Raw genomic sequence first — 17,637 nt, 5'->3', positions numbered from 1 at the left:
CGGCTGGGCCTGTGAGCCATGGCCGCTGAGCCTGCGCGTCCGGAGCCTGTGCTCCACAACAGGAGAGGCCACAACAGTGAGAGGCCCGCGTACAGCAAAAAAAAAAAATTGACTATAACTATGACTTTGATACTTGAGTTTTTACCGTTGGTATGGAATATATATAGCAGTGAATACTATTGAATAAAATGGAATAACTTTGCATTCTACTAGCTTTCTTCTAAATTAGATTCCACCCTGTTGCACTGTACAGTCCCAGGGGGAGCTTTGGATTTCTGTTGGGGTTCTGTTCTTTCTAGACTTTATGAAATTGAATTATACTTTAATATGTATTTCTTCTCCTAGGAAACAGCTAGTGTCACAGCGGATAATGTTCTTATTCCTGAACATAATGAAAAAGGTAAGAAAAACAAAACAACTTTTCTTTAAATCATGTTTTCCTTTAAGTGAATTCATGAATTCTTTTAAGTGAAATTTAGAAAGATCCAATAAACATAATAACTATTCATTAATATGCAGATTCAGGATAAATTTTTCATAGATATCAAAATATTCTCAATTTTGACTGACACATAGTTCTGATAGGTGATACATTATTGTTGTATTAAAAATTCATTGGCCAGTAAAGAGCATAATTGTGGTCTCAGGAGAATTTCATGACATTTGCTATTTTTATGTGTCATAGGAAGACATTTAAAAATTATGTTGGGTTTTATACAGTTTTAGAAATTTTCATAGCACTTATAGAGAAATCTTTAGAGGTGATTGTAGAGCAGTGCTGAAGGTCACTATGAAAATCAGTTATTTTCCACACCAACTTTCCTACTTTATCAGCAGGGCGAATAATTTACTTCTATCTGGGAATCATTCTGATAAACTTTAGTGGCTATTTAAGGCTGCCTAGCCTAATCTTTGCCACTAGATCCGATGCTTCTTTGGTTCAAAAGAGAATTAGAATAGTTAGATAAGTTTGTGGTCCTTTAATGTTTAGCAAAAAAGGTTTAAATCAAACAGACTAAGTGTGCAGATATAGCCAAAATTGGTCTCTGAAGCATTTAGCCAGGCTTTTCCCTTTGTATTTGATTACCTTTGAAATGTTTCCTCCCAATCTCTGCTTTAGATGATTTTTTTAAAAAGCGGAAGCATCTTCCTGATTTACTCTGAGCAAGTTAGTTAGCCATTTAGAGGATTTGGCTTATGAGAAACGTTTCTCCCAGTCATGCTTAGAGAATATTATTTAGTCATATCAAAATTTCTACTTCTATAATTTTTTTTTTTTTACTGGTTTTAGGTTCATAGTGGGTCAGCAGCAATCTGTTGATTTAATGACAGGGAAACAGTCTTGGAAAAGTTTCCCCAACTAAGTTGTCTGGCTGATCTCTTTGGAAAGGTGATAGAATCACAGCGCTTTTGTTTGAATATCTAAAAAGCCATTGGCTCTGTGGGATGGTGGGAGCCAGGCCCAAGTAAATGTACAGAGAGCACATGGTGGGCTTCAGTTTTTGCTCCTGGGCCTTTCTCTGTTGACTTTTCGCTGGGCCCTGATTTGTTTCTAGTAGGGAAGTCTTGGTTCTTTATAATGATGGTTGATTCTTAAAAAGAGAAAAAGTAACTTATCTTCTCCCTACTTTCCTTCCTAAGGAATATTGTTTAAATCGTCCATCAGCTTTCACAACGTCATAGAAGGAACCAGAAATTTCCACAAAGACTTTTTAATCGGAGAAGGGGAAATTTTTGAGGTATACAGAGTGGAAATCCAAAACCGAACATATGCCATTAAATTATTTAAACAGGTATGGAAAGAATTACTATCACAGGATATCCATTCCATTTACTGGCTCATATTTCACATTAAAATGTGTCATTTTTCATCAACATTGAAAGGAGGTATACTTGAAAATAAAATTTCATAAATGGAAATAAGATATATGACCTCTGGTGACTGGAGAAATGACTGAGAAATGAATGCCTGTCTTGCAGGAATGTGGAAGTTAAATCCTTCCCCTCCCCAGATGTATGGCCTGAGAAAGACTTTTCTGAAAAGCGTAGTTAGGACCATTGCGACTTTGCTTAAGATGGCCGGATTGTGCTGGTCTGCTCCAGGTTTCCTGGCTTTCCAGGATGGGCAGCGCCCTCTCCATGCAGCTTCACGGGCTAAGCCACAGACTGATATTCGGTGCTACTTTATGAATCGTCTTCAATCGCAGTTCAGGAGCGGGGGAAAGCGGAGGCTTTGGGAGGAGCAGCACGGCAATGATCGGAGCAGGAGGTTAGAATACAGCTGAGTAGAGCCAGGGAAGCAGAAAGGCTATTGGGGGTCCGACGCAGGAGTCAGGAGGAGGTAGGTCTGCACACGCATACCCAGAGAGCTGTTCTTCATTGTTGGTCCACAGCCAATAAACATTTACTAAACTTCTTTTACGGGCTGCGTGTTGGGGGGAGATGAATAAAGCATAGTTACATTCTCCAAGAGTTCCCAGCCTTATGGGGAAAACAGGTAAAGAAAAGATTAAATTGCAGTGTGATAAGCACTTTAGCAGAGATTTGCCCCAAAGGTCATGGGAGCACATAGAAGATAGGCAGAGGAGGGGCTGGCACAGAGTAACCACGCAGTAAACATTTCCTCAGTAAACAAATGGAAAAGTGGATGAAAGGCAGTGACCTTTCAAGTGGATTTTGAAGGATAAGGAGAATTTACCAGGCAGCGAGGGAAGTACTTTCTAGATGGAAGAGATAGCAGGTGCCCAGGCCTAGAGGCACATGCATGAAAGCCTGTGTCTTACTCACGAAGACCAGTTCGTTTGGTGGAGTAGAGTTTAGTGTGAGAGGGTGGGAACGTAGTGGCATCAGATGATACTGGAAAGATAGGTGAAGTCCGTGGATGGTTTCTAAGTAGGAGAGTGAAAGGACGAGATTTGTGTTTTGAAGTATCACTTTGATTACCGGTCAGATGATGGACTGGAAGTTGGCAGGGGCACTGGAGGAAAGACGGCAGGAATTAGACTAGAGGTAGAAAGACCTGGCAGAGGGATATTTCAGATGTGTAAGCTGAAGTGGATAGGGCTGAAACCTGTATTCTCCAGTTTAATATTAGAATCACCCAGGAAGCGTTTTAAAAACTGAGCTCTGCAGCATCTGGTTGGGTCAGAGAAGTGGTGGTGGTAGGCGTCCCCAGGTGGTTCAGATGTGTGACGTGTGTTGGTAACCGCTCTAAGCCAGGGCAGAGGCAGTGGGGATGGCAAGGGAGGGTACTATGTCTGAAAGATGAGGTGAAATGGAGCAAATCTGGTGATCTGTTAGACAGGGCTGGGGAAATAGGGGAGAAGGAGGGATCTGAGGTGGTTCCAGTTTTGCAGCTTAGATTACAGGGCCTCTTTAAAAAAATTATGAACCCAATTTGTCCATTTCCTCAAACTGCATTTGCCCCACTAATTCTGTATAGACATCTCAAGATTCCTGAGAAGATGAATGTCTAATGAAGAAATGAAACAATCTATTGTTATAACCATTCACCAAGAAGAATGTGGTTACTCTAGAGGTGTCCTAACTGAAGGCTGCTTCTTGGGGCCAGTGTGTCCCTGGCCCCATTTGTACATTCTCTTCTGGTTGAGCCCCAGGGCCACCTCCCCAAAGACTCCATGCGTCTACTTTCCTCTTCTCTCCGCAGCTGCCACCAACTCACACTCCCTCTTGGGAGTATTCTTTCCAGGGGTCTGGCTTCAGAATGGGATGTCTTTGCCCTTTCTGTCCCGAAGACAATGATCATTTCCTTGACTGCTTCCGACCCCTCCAGGATGGTTTTGGTGACCCTCCTCTGTACAGTCGCAGGAAAATACCACTGTCTCATAGTATTGATTTCTTCATCTGCCTCTCCCAGTGGACTGGATGGTTTTCTTTAAGGAGCTTTTATTTATCTTTGTATCCCAGTGCTGTATTACAGAGCCTGGCCTATAGTAGTCGCTCAATAAATGTTTGTTAGGTGAATTGAATGAAGCACATAGGCTGTTTTCATGAATTTAGTTGCTATTCAGTATTAGTAAAAAGGCAGGAGGTAACAAAGTTACCCAAGACCTAGAGCTTGTACAAACTCCTACACACACATACACATACACATCAGGAAAAATGAGATAATTTAATGAAGCCTTAGCCACAGAACATTTTTTACTAGAAATGTAGTTTTGTAACATTGAGACCTTAATTTCGGTAACCTTTCTTAGAGGGACTGAGGCTGGGAACTGTACTTAGGTGTGTTAGATTAGTGCATCCAGCTCACCTGGGGATCTTACAGTGCAGATTCTGATTCAGCACATTTGGGTAGGGACCTGAGACTCAGCATTTCCCATCAGCTCCCAGACAATCACAGAACACACTTTGAGCAGCAAGAGTGCTAGGGTAGCATGAACACAAAAACTAACCCCTTCACATTTTCAGATTAAGAAAACGAGGACCCCAGGGAGGTTTGGTGACAATAAGTCACAAATAATGAGTGTTAGAGGTGGGCCTGACACCCAGTCCACTCGCTCCCAGGGCAGTGGTTTTTTAAAATGTAAATTCTCATAATGTGGTCCTTGCAAATGATTTGTTAGACTAGTTTATTGTTTCTGACTTCTTGGGTTAACTTGGAAAATAGTTTCCAGGATTCCTGTTGGATTTCTCTCCCTTTGTTCCTGAGGACAGAGAGCTCTAAAAACTCTGCCATGGGACTTCCCTGGTGGCGCAGTGGTTAAGAATCCGCCTGCCAATGCAGGGGACACGGGTTCGACCGCTGGTCCAGGAAGATCCCACACGCCGCGGAGCAACTAAGCCCGTGCACTACGACTACTGAGCCTGCGCTCTAGAGCCCGTGCTCCGCAACAAGAGAAGCCACTGCAATGAGAAGCCCACGCACCACAACGGAGAGTAGCCCCTGCTCGCAGCAACTAGAGAAAGCCCGCGCACAGCAACGAAGACCCAGTGCAACCAAAAAATAAATAAATAAATAAATATTAAAAAAGAAAACAAAAACAAAAAAGAACTCTGCCCTGTCTAGCAATTTGCAGACAATAACTGGAGCACACTTACTTTAACCCTTTCATGGTAGAAGTTAGGAATTTGAGATCCAGAGACACGCAACGATGTCAGGTGTATGAAGCCATCGAGAACAGTGGAGGTGCTCCATACAATATCATTGAATTCATCAATTTATTCATATGTCGGGCACTCTGCTAGCTTCTGAATCTTCTTTGAAGTAAGGAGTTATATGTTTCATTTTCCTAGTGGGCCCATTTTTTCAAAATTAGTACCAAGGTAAACTTGAACCAACAGCCAAATGACCCAAGTCATAAATGCCAAATTATTGAAATCAATTCTAATTAGAACACAACTATCACAACCAGGATTCTTTGAGATCAAGTGGGGAGTTTCTGTCATGGGATTTTCTTTGAATACATATTTTTGAATTCATGTAAATGTGTACAAAATATGGTGAAAGGGTTTGAATATAAAATAGAGCAGTATGATACATTTCATGAAAAACTTCTAATTCGAAAGCAGTGGTTCTAAATCTGTTTTGGGGTTAATGGATTTTTGAAAGTCTGATGCAAGCTAAGGATCCTCTCCCCAGAAAAATGTTCATATGCACTTATGCCATAAAGTATCTAATTTCAGGGAGACTATAGACCCTAGGTAAGAATCCCAGAAATAGAGAGATCCTTTCCTTATTGTTTTTCTTGTGTTTCTGTATGATATTTAGGGGAAAACAATGCAATGTAAGAAACAATGGAAGAGCTTTTTATCTGAGCTTGAAGTTTTACTGCTGTGAGTATATTGCTTTGGATTTCTCCACTTGTGCCTGGTTTTCATCTCTGTTCATCTTTGATTCTACAGCACAGAGCTTGGCATGGTTGGCATTTAATAAATGTGGGTTGGATGTTAGAACATCGGGTAAAATTTTGACATCTGCTTTAGTATATTCCTTGGAATACATTTTAAAATAGACCATTTACATAATTCACTTGAACATATTTTAACAAGAAACTGTCACAAGGAAATGGGTTAAATCATGTGTGACTAACATGACTGAATGTAAACTAATTCTTAGAACTTTAGAATTGTATATATTTTACCATTTCCCCCCTTTCTTAGAGACATTCCAGTCAAGAAACTGTTTCATCAATATAGACCTCTTCTGGAAGAGAGTTTTAGGCAAAGAAATCAAGTACTTTCGATGTGCACATTATTTTCTGGGAATTCATTCATGAACTTGAAAGTTCTTGGAGACAAACTAAAATGACTTCATTTTCATATATATTCATATCTGCAGCTGTGCAACCTGTCTCACTGAAGGCCCCTAACCCTATAGAGTTCAGTCATCACCCTTTACAAACAGAAAATGTTCTTTTCAGATGTTTTCTAAACCAATACATGAATTGGGGGGAGAGAGGTATTATCCTAAATCCTTCTCCGTTTATACCCAGGACCAGAAATCAAAATGTTAGAGGCTAAGTATAAACACTTAATATATCATTTAGTCAACAAAAAACTAAAACCAAAGTTGTAATAAGGTTTTTATATTTAAACTTTATTTCTTTGCTTAGGAATAAATAATAAGTTCAGACAGTTCAAAATTCCAAAAGGGCAAAAGGGTAAGCCAAGAGATTTTCTTCCACTATTCTCATCCAGCCACCTAGCTGATTTTCCCAAAGGCAACAGCGTTATCAGTTTCCTGTATATCTTTTCAGAGATATTTTCTGTGCAAGCATATATGTATTTTGTTTTCTTACTTTCCTCTTCTCACACAAGAGGTAGCATGCATACGTTGCTCACTTTGCTCATTTTAGTATTCCACTGTGTGCCGTGCTGTAATGTAATCAACCGTTTTCCTACTGATGGATGTTTAGAGTTCTCCTAATCTTTCACTTAAAAAAAAAATGCTACAACAAGAAACCTTTTATATGTGTTATTTCAGACCTGTTGGAAAACTTATCTAAGTTTTAATATCGCTTAGAAAACTAAGAAAGCTTCACATAATTATAGGGTCAAATGGTTGTATGTGTTACCTGTTACCACATTGTCCTCCAGTAGAAGCTGTACGAATTTACACGTATACCAGACATATGTTAGAGTGCCTGGTTCCCCATATTCTTGATAACATAGCGTTTATTCTTTTAGTTTTTTCTGATGTGCTAAGTGGAAATGGTTTCTCAGTGTAGTTTAAATTTCTTTTTCTATGATGAATGAATCTTTTCATATATTGAGATGTATTTCCTTTTCCATGAAATATCTGTTAATGTTTTTTGCCCATTTTTTTATTAGGCTGTTGGGTTTTTTCTTAATGGTTTGTAAGAGCATTTTATATATTAGAGAAAATTAGCCCTATTTTTATGTTACAAGATACAAATAATTTTTTACCACATTTTCATTTGTCTTTGCTTATTCTAGTTTTGGCCATGTGGAAACAGTTTTCATGTAGTTGAATTTAATCTATACTTTCTCTTATGGAGTCTGGGTTTTATATTATAGTTTAAAAGGCCTTCCCCACTGAGAGGTTATAAAAGAATTATGCCATTTTTTCCAAGTACTTTTATATTTTCATTTTTTACATTTGTATATCTGATCCATTTGGATTTATTCTGCTGAGGCATTTATGTATTACTTTAGAGAGAATTAACAACTATGACATTGAATATTCCTGGTGTGCCATCATTATCATTTATATTGCTAATATTTCTTTAGTTTTAGGCCCTATACCAAGTACTTCACATGTGTTAATTCTTTAATCCTCACAACAATCCTGTGAGGTGAGTCCTGCTATTATGCCCATTTTGCAGATGAGGAAACTGAGGCAGAGCGTACTTTTTTTTTTTTTTTAACAAGATCCAGTTTATTTCCTGAATCATACTCAATCTCCCTCTTCTCAGACATTTGCTAGTAAGTAGGTCAGAGGCAGGCTTCTCCTCTTAGAACATACTGTCTGGAGTGGGTTTAGGGGAGAAGTGCACAGGCAAACAGGCAATTTCGGTAAGTTAACTAATAAGACAAGCAAGTACAGAGCACTGAGGGAGGAGGAAATGCTAATTTGGGGAGGCGGGTGGGCGGCAGAGTAGGTGTCTTGGAAAAAGTAACGTCTAAGCTGAGACCTGAGGATGAGGTTTTTTTGTTTAATATTAAGGGAACTACTTAAGGGATTGTATTATGTGTTTATGTATGTATACTTACACACACCCACACATTGCCTTTCTTGAGGAAGAAGGAATAGAGGGACTCAGAAGGGAGGTATATATATATATATATATATATATATATACACACACACACAGACACACATGCACACACACACGCGTGTTTTATAGGTAAGTTTTGCTACTGAAGAAATGTGTAATAGGATATTTTTTTTTTTTTTTTTTTTTTGCGGTACGTGGGCCTCTCACTGCTGTGGCCTCTCCCATTGCGGAGCACAGGCTCCAGACGCTCAGGCTCAGCGGCCATGGCTCACGGGTCCAGCCGCTCCACGGCATGTGGGATCCTCCCGGAACCCGTGTCCCCTGCATCGGCAGGCAGACTCTCAACCACTGCGCCACCAGGGAAGCCCTATAATAGGATTTTATACATAACACCATTTATGGAAAAATAGCTTTATTTATTTTAATATCACCAGGCATGCCTAAGACATAGAAGGTGTTCCATAAATAATTGTTGAATTGAGTTGAGTTCACAGTATGTGTGGTGAATTTCACATGTTTCATATTTCATAGCTGTTACTGGGTTCCATTGGTTTTCACAGTGATGACACATGCCCTCAAGAAATAGAGTTTTTTTAAAAAAGAACCTGAAAAATGTATACGATACTGACACAGAATTCTGGGATTTAAAAATCAGTGATGTGTTTTTCAACATCAAACTTTACTAGTCACATGGGTTTCAGGTAACACTACAAGCTTTCTGAAGGCACTGGATGTCTCTTAACTGTGTGACTGGGGCCTAGTACAGCACTTGACATGGTAGCATTCAGTAAATGGATGAATGAAAACAGTCTTCCGAACTCTTCTATTTTGGTGATTTTAGTTACACATGTATACCTGAAGCAATGAAATGGATAATTTCACTTGTATTATCTTTAATAAATAAGTTATATTGGGTTTCATGTTGATAAAAATAAGTTAATATCAAATATTGTTTTCTATTTGTTGTAAAGTTTCCCAAACCCCAAATCTTAAGAACTCTTTACTTTCTTAAGATATCTGTCTTATGTTTGGATATTGGCTAATATCTGTCAGAACGCTTTAGACCAATTTGGAAGGCAAATCTGTATCATGTGTCCATTGAAATTCCTTCTCTCTTGGCCAAATTTATATTCTGCTTTATACCTGTTCCCCAACCCACCCTACCATCCCCAAAACAGTGTTATTCATTTCCTATTTGAATAAACAGTTTGATGGATTTAAAAAATCTTTTGTTTCAAGGTTCCAACATCCAAACATATTGGAGTTGGCTGCATATTTTACAGAGAGTGAGAAGTTTTGCCTGGTTTATCCGTATATGAGAAATGGATCACTTTTTGACAGATTACAGTGTGTAGTAAGTTATATCTATTACTCTGCCTGATACTCTGACCCTCTAAAGCCCTGAGGCAGCTGCTGAAATACTTGAGCTATTGTGTGTTGTGCAACATGGTGGCCAGAAGAGTTGCTGGGTCCTTACTCCTCATTGATACCACGTCTCAAATGAGTTTACATCAACTACCCTTATTTCTCAGACAATTTTTATTTGCATAACTTTACGCAAAGTACCATTCAGTACAAAGGATAGACATAAAAGTGATAGACACCTTAAAGAGAAGGAACGAGGTTGAATAAATGCCATGGTTTCTCTTTTGTGATGTTTCTGAAAGATAAGTTTTAAAAACTGATTCCAAATTGGTTAAATTTCAATTACGATGAGAATAAAACGGATTATTTTCAGTTACCCACACTATCGTGCCACAATAACTTTAAAATCTTGTTTAATGAACTCTTAAACATCTTATTAGCCATATTTCAATTAAGATAACACTAAAATTATTGGGTATTTCCATTGCCTATAAAGGGGCCTAGAACCAGCGTTGGTAGTAGAGGAAAACCTATTTTGAATTAAAAATCGCTTATGGTAAACTACAGTGTTCATTTACCCCCCCTCACCACCTCCTCATTAGCGTTTATTGGTTTTTACTCAGAAAATACAACCAAACCAACTACTGTTGTCTTTTCAGGGTGACACAGCCCCACTCTCTTGGCACATTCGAATCAGTATATTAATAGGAACAACCAAAGCCGTTCAGTACTTGCACAACACGGAACCGTGCTCCGTCATCTGTGGCAGTATATCAAGGTAAATTATCCCAGCGCTGTAGGTTACAGCTGAAGGCCCCTTTCATCATCATGGATGAGTCGGACTTCACCCTATTTTCTGTCTATAGTTTCCCTGGTGTGTGTGTGTATGTGTTAAGAAATCTCATTGAAGTATTTAAAACCTTACCTCTTAATGAAAGCATGTCTACCAAATTTTAAAGGCTGCACTTATATTGCCAATCGGAGAGTTTGTATTATCTTTGGGAATTATTAATGAACAGTGTAGGATAGGCAGTTTTGTGTATTTTATTAATTATACCGCACAGCAAACTGTGAAATGAACCTGTATGCATCTCACTTTTTAAAAAAAAGAAACTGAGGTCTCGGGAAAGGTTAAGTGGCTCATACAGGGACTCCTCACAAGATAACAGTAGTGATCGGCAATTTAAATTCTTCCTTCTTGAGTCTCCAGCCTCCTGCCATGCCACTGAGCCCGCTGCCTCCTAGCTGTAGGTACTCACCTGTGACAAGCTGAGCGGCAATCCCAGTGTTCATTTTTGAGACACGTGAGAAAATTAGAAGCAACATCTTCCGTCTTCTTTCTTCTTCAGCAGACATAAAGAATCATTCAAACAAAGAGTATACCCTGTAGCAAACCACCCCCCCACCCCCACCCCGCTCTGCATTTTTCCTGTGTGCCCTTCATCATGAACCTGTCTCAAAGTAGGTAAATACACCTTTGCTGAATAGCAGGGGAGACTGAATTTAAAAGGCTCTGCCTCTTGTGAACCATCACCTAGTATCTTGGGAAAAGCTTTAAGTGCGCCTTCAAGTTGAACCGAAGAGGAACTGATTGCTTACTTTGTTTTTCTGGTGAAGTGAATTTCATATAAAAAGACTCTAGATTTTGTTTTGTCCTGGGGGAGTGGTGGGGGTAGGGTGGAGGGGACACAACCCGTAGGCAATCTGCTGCTGTCGCAGTGTGGCAGTTCATCAACTGCCCGTGGAATCAGTGTAAAATTTGTGCGCCCTCATGGGGCCGGGGACAGAGATGGACAGTGAAAGTCTCAGCGGTCGGTGGAACCAACCCCTAGGTTCCACCTAGTGGAACCTCCCTCTTCCACTCAGCTCTCAGCCAGCTCAGCACTGTAGGTGCTTAAATATACGTTCTAACTGGGTAGATAGATAAATAAATACCTGGAATTTTGCTATACATATTCTTTCTTTGGTTTAAAGTGGCTTGAACTTTTTTTTTTTTTTGGTACGCGGGCCTCTCACTGTTGCGGCCTCTCCCGTTGCGGAGCACAGGCTCCGGACGCGCAGGCTCAGCGGCCGTGGCTCACGGGCCCAGCCGCTCCACAGCACGTGAGATCTTCCCAGACCGGGGCACGAACCCGTGTCCCCTGCATCGGCAGGCGGACTCTCAACCACTGCGCCACCAGGGAAGCCCTAAACTTATTTTTAATCCCATGAAGTAATCCATTAATTTTAAACATTTTCCTTTTGTGTGACTGATTCATTACCTCCTTTCCTGAAAGCAGAGCTTGATAGGAAAGAGGGATGAGAAGGGAGACAGTGTGGAGGTCCTGGTACTTGATGGGAGAGGGGGACAGGGAAGGCCACCGACCAGAGCAAAGGGAACATCAGGATCCCGGCTCTGCCTGAGTCACAAGGCTTTCCCACAGCTGACACTGGGCAGGGAGATTTGCATGTGCCCCTCCAGCACGGCTCTCCTGCTTTTAGGTCAGAGCACAGGCTGTGACCCTCATTTCTGCTTTCTCATCATTGGCAAGTGTCTTCAGGCAAGTTCCCGACACTGGGCAGGGAGATTTGCATGTGCCCCTCCAGCACGGCTCTCCTGCTTTTAGGTCAGAGCACAGGCTGTGACCCTCATTTCTGCTTCCTCGTGATTGGCAAGTGTCTTCAGGCAAGTTCCCAGGAAGTAGGCTCAGAGGCAGAGATTTGCCTGCAGGGGAATTTTTTGAGAATGCTCTCCGGAATAACAAAAGTAAGGGAAGGAGGAGGAAGACAGAATCGGGCGGTTGGAGAAGCTGAGCTGGGATATGGAAGTAGAGGCCTCGGCAGATGCCACGGGGACTGCTGGAGTTGGGGTGGCCCTTAGAAACTATCCCCAGATGAGGCAAGGTGCTTGGGTTTTGGCATCCCTGCATCCAGCCAGCCTTGAGTGGGGCTGTATTGGGGTGAGGCAGCTCCCTTTTCCCACTAGCAATTCCCAGGTTGGGGCTCAACTGGGAGCCCTCAGCAGCCACACCTGCCTGTTGGGGACCGAGTGCCTCCCTGGATCAGGAAGGAAGAATGGGGCCACACCACTGCAGCCGCCACAGTTAGGGAGGAAGTCGGCTGCATGGCGCGCTGCAAAATGTGACCAAGTGATTTTCTTTTTCTTGTACTTTCCTCCCCACCTTCTTGCCATCCTGTCCTCTTAGTTCAGTATCCACAATCTTTTAAATCAGAGAGCTCTGGTTTAAGAAGCTGGCTTTAAAATGCGATTCTGAGCCAACTGCTTGACTCCTCTACGCCTCAGGTTTTTTCCTCTGCGAAGTGCTAATAAGAGAATAATAGCTTCTACCCCTTAGGGTTAAATGGCAGAAAGTCTATCTGCTGCTTGGCAAAGAGGATGCACTCACTAAATGGTGGCTCCTGTTACAATGGTCCAGAAGTGGTAGGAGTAGCAGAGGCGGAGGCTAAGAGATATTCTGGCCGGTCAGCCTTTTTACTTATCACCCTTTTACTTATTGTCTTGGTCCGTTTGGGCTGCTCTAACAGAAATACTGTAAACTGAGTGGCTTATACACAGTACACGTTTATTTCTCATAGTTCTGGAGGCTGGGAAATCCAAGATCATGGCCCTGGCCGATTCTGTGTCCCGTGAGAGCTCACAGATGGCCGTCTTTTCTCTGGTGGAAGGTGTGAGGGGTCTCTCTGGGGTCTCTTTTATGAGGGCACTAATCCCATTCATGAGGGGAGCCGTTATGACCTAATCACCTCCCAAAGGCCCCACCTCCTAATACCATCACATTGAGGGTTAGGATTTCAACATAGGAATTTAGGGGGGACACAGATATTCAGTCCATAGCCCTTACCTCTGTCATCAATTTATTGCGTTTGAAAAGTGGACCTACAAACTAAGTTCTCTTTTAATAAAAATCTTTTCTGTGTTAGCACATGTTTATTGAACATTTTGCAAATCACATTCATTTTAGTTCACAAATATTTATGGGACATCTGCTGTGTGCAGAGCATTGTCTTAGACCACAGTGGGGGGAAGACATTGACGATCATAGTCTTGACCTGGAAGCTTCAACCTGGTGATCAGATCGATAGTGAAAACACAGAAAATATATAGTGTGACACTATATATGCCTAATGTGTGGTTGGTCTGAGAAGGCTAATTCTAATTAGGTAGTTCCAAGCCAAATCTTTGAGGAGATGGTCATTGTCAGTGGATTGGTTGAAAGAAGAGAAGAGAATATTCCTGGTGGAGGCATAATTTATTCAAGGGAACAGAGTAAAGAAATGCTGGGTGTATAATGAAATCAAGACAAGTTAGTTGAGGGACTTCCCTGGTGGTCCAGTGGCCAAGACTCTGCACTTCCAATGCAGGGGACCTGGGTTTGATCCCTGGTCAGGGAACTAGATCCCACGTGCCACAACTAAAGATCCCGCATGCCGCAACTAAGACCCGGCACAGCCAAATAAATAAATAAATAAACACTTAAAAAAAAAAAGACAAGTTGGTTGATTGGAGAGGAAAGGATGAGATTGGAGAATAATGAAAGATAAGACTGGAGAAAAATAAGGAAAATTGTGGGGAGAGGGTTGGATGGAGCTTTGAACACTTCCTAGGCTGAGAACCTGGGTTTGATAAGCTAAGCTCTTACAAGGGGCTCTGAGGCTTCTTCTCTCTGGGGTATAGGTGGGAACAGAAAGGTTCTGAAGTCTCTTAGGTGGTCTGACAATTTAAAAGGAGGCTATATCTTTCAGGCCAGTATCCCAGGTGTTTGTCTGGATGTGCTGAGCTATAAAATCACTTAAATAACACAGAGTGCTCAGCAGGTAATATTGATACGAGTAGCAAAAGAGATCTGATCAGAGAAAGGTAGAATTTCATGGAAGAGGCAGGATTGAGCTGGAAGTGAAGCTAGCAGTGTATTTTATTTTATTTTTTGTTGGTGAAGGGGCTGCTGCGGATTGTTGCCTTTCTGGGTTTTCCAGAGGGTTCAAGGGCTCAAACATAACCATCTATAGATTACACCCACCCAGTCATGTGTCAAGGTGTGGAATTCTGGGGCTCTGGGCATTGATTTGAGAATTGTGGTTTCACAAGGGTTCATCAGTGTGTCCCCGTCTGTTCCAGAGCAATTCAGCCCCCTCCACAGTCACTGCACTCTTGGCCTTTCTGCTGAGCCTGCCGGCAAAGGTGTTAATTAGTGCCAACTATAACAGTAGCCTTTCCCCCCTTCCTTTGGTGATGTGCACACCTGTTCTCTAGAAACTGGAATGAGAACAGCTCATTTCATTCAGGGCACTGAACATCTGTCAGATGGTAATGACATTCAGTCCCCTGCAGTCTTGACCAAACGTGAATTGGCTGACCTAGATCACCCTCCTGAATCTCTTTTATTTTTATATTTTTAACATCTTTATTGGGTTATAATTGCTTTACAACGGTGTGTTAGTTTCTGCTTTATAACAAAGTGAATCAGTTATACATATACATATGTTCCCATATCTCTTCCCTCTTGCTGAATCTCTTTTAAATGAATCCTTTACTCCATTCTAAACTTGGGCCTCCCCGATTCTTGGTCCCACTGTGTACAGCCTTGTGCTTTCAGGGATGTCTGAAATCCCTACTATTCGGCCTTTGTCATATTAATTTTCTAATTCTTTGCAAGGAAAGGCAGCTTCTTGAAGAGATGTCATTTTGTGGCACAGCCCTGATAATTGGCTCAAAAAAGGGCATCTCAGTATGTGTTAAAACAGTGACCTTTTCTGTGAGTAAGTCAGGGCCCTGTTTTTGTTGAAGTGAGAAATGGAAAACCTTTCTTTTCTTTTCTGCACTTGGGCCTCAGACTGATGAATCACCGAAGAGTTATCATGCATCATTTGACATTATTAAATATTGTTTTTAATAGTATGAAATAACATACAGTGTACGTAAAGTGACAGTGCAAAAAGCCAAATTGAAATAGTAAGCAGTACACAATTATAACCTTGTAGAACTACAACTTCAGGAATTAAAAAAAAAAGATTAAAAGTGGAGCATACCAAAATATCAATAAGGCTTTAATTAGATGGAGAGACTATGGCTTTTCATTTAATGGCTTATTTTTTACTTCTACTTGATATTAAATTCTTATTTAAGGATTATGTCTACTCTTATAATAAAAATAAAATTTATTAGAAAAATAATAACTCAGCATCAGACCTTTCTGTCTCAAACCAGGGAATCAGAAATTTCAAGAAGGAGTCTCTAGTTGCTGAATGATATCCCAAAGTTTCTTTTCATTCTCTGTAATTAATTCTGTCTGCGAAGAAGCTTGATAATCTCACACCTTCGTCGTTTTAAAAATAGTTTAAAAAATGAAGATTGTAAGGTCATCCTTCGGCAGCCTGGCGCCCAAAGTGTGAGCAGCACCTTCTGTCTGGGCAACACGAAATGCTGTCACGGGGGTGACGTGGAAAGAGCACAGGAAGTCTCGGTTCGAGTCCAGGCCCTGGCCCCCACTCTCAGGCCACGGTTTTCTCACTTGTACATCAGAGCCAAGTGGGATAATCTCGAGTTGGACCTCTTCTTGCTTTCAAATTCTGCGCCATTTCACCTGCTTGTTTTTGTACTGTGCTCTGTACTCACAAATCTAGGGGTTGTGGCTGGAGAATGACATGACATCACATTTTCTTAGATCTTGGCCAAGCTTTCCCCTGATCAGCTCCCGAGTGAGGATGAGCTCAGATATGTTTCAGGAGGCACCTCCAGACACCTGCTCACCCTAGAGCAGGTTAGGGAGAGTTCTGACTTGCCTGTTTTCAGAAACACCCCTCCCCAGTCTTTTCCCTGTCCTTCCCCCTTTCCAGCACCCACCCCAGTGATCTCATTGCTGCCCCTGTCTCTTGTCACTGCCTAAGGGTGTGGCCTTTGGGGTCTCCCAGGTCTCAGTACAAACGCCAGCTTTACTACTTTCCAGCAGTGTGATCGTGGGTAAATTACTCAATTCCTTGAGGCTCAGTCTCCTTATATGGAACTAGAAGCACTGTACTTCTTCCCAGGGTTGTGAGGATGAAATAAGATTATCTCTGTGGAGCACAGCCCAGGGTTTGGCAGTGAGTTTAGTTCCTCCCACCTAATGGAGACTCAGGTATCTCATCTGACCTGTCCTTGGACCCCTGCACAGCACATTGTTAGACCTCTCTTTGGGCGCAGCTCTAATGATTGGAACTTCCTCTGCGCTGCACCAAAATGTGACTCGTCCATTAGCCGTTATCTTGGCACCGGAATGATCTATATACAACTAAAGAGAAGAAGGGATGAAATTCATTTCCTTTCTGCCTTGTAATCAACAGTTTCTTGATCTTTTACGAATAGCTGAATCAAAAGATGTTTCTTTCAGTTAACTATAGTAAATCGAGAGAACACTGAACAGGGAAGTAGGAGGGCTAGGCTTTAGTGTAAGCTATTTTGCATAGAATGAGTCATTTCAACCAGCTGGGCCTCATTTACCTCATCTGAAAACAAGTGGTTATACTTTTAGCAGCGCTGACAAATCTGTTTCGTCTCACATTCCATCTTTGATTGGTTGGTAATGACTTCCCGTGTGCCTTGTCGAAAGGGAATCTGGGGTGGGTGGCTCTGAACTCAGTTAGTGATGTCTGCCAAGACTGTGGGAGGATGTTTTGGCCACATTTGGGCCACATACCTGCCCTATGCCCAGTGGTCTAAGGCTGCTTACGGTTTCAAATTCTCTTAATTTACAAACTGATTATATGATCAGATGTTTACTTGGTATCTTCTATAGATTCAGCATTATGCTTCTGTAAACAGCAGAAGCTGGTCTCGGAGGGAGTGCCAAATCGAAGAGGGCAGGGTGTACAGTAGGAACTTGGAGAAAGGAGGGCCGCTGGAGTTCAGAGCAGTCGAGTGGAAAGGAGGTGAATCAAGCCGCATAGTGGATTTGGATGACAATAAGTGGGAGGGAGTACTTTGCAGGTAAGGGGAGCAGCATAAAGAAGGCCCCCAGACAGCAGTAAGCCCAGTCTATCCTGACTGCGCTGCTAAGCGTCAGTACCTTCAGCGTGGCTGATAGGCTGCAGACGT

At 41.7% G+C, this 17,637-nt stretch overlaps 1 protein-coding gene across 4 annotated transcripts in view; it reads left to right on the top strand.

Moving 5' to 3' along the window:
- The window catches only part of IRAK3 (interleukin 1 receptor associated kinase 3), a 76,620-nt gene that overhangs the window by 37,257 nt on the left and 21,726 nt on the right, over nucleotides 1-17,637 (top strand). For all 4 annotated transcript variants that reach the window (XR_013830639.1, XM_079938190.1, XM_079938189.1 and 1 more), the window contains 5 exons: nucleotides 346-400; nucleotides 1,642-1,793; nucleotides 5,732-5,796; nucleotides 9,441-9,555; nucleotides 10,226-10,344. Coding sequence is in view for 3 of the 4 variants with exons in the window: in XM_079938190.1 (XP_079794316.1) it covers nucleotides 346-400; nucleotides 1,642-1,793; nucleotides 5,732-5,796; nucleotides 9,441-9,555; nucleotides 10,226-10,344 (506 nt within the window). In the remaining variant the exon portion in view is untranslated. The remainder of the gene's footprint in view (nucleotides 1-345; nucleotides 401-1,641; nucleotides 1,794-5,731; nucleotides 5,797-9,440; nucleotides 9,556-10,225; nucleotides 10,345-17,637) is intronic.

The sequence above is a fragment of the Stenella coeruleoalba genome (assembly GCF_951394435.1).
Source record: "Stenella coeruleoalba genome assembly, chromosome: 11".
NCBI lineage: Eukaryota > Metazoa > Chordata > Mammalia > Artiodactyla > Delphinidae > Stenella > Stenella coeruleoalba.
Note: the sequence above shows the minus strand (reverse complement) of the source record. Positions and strands in the feature narration are given on the sequence as shown.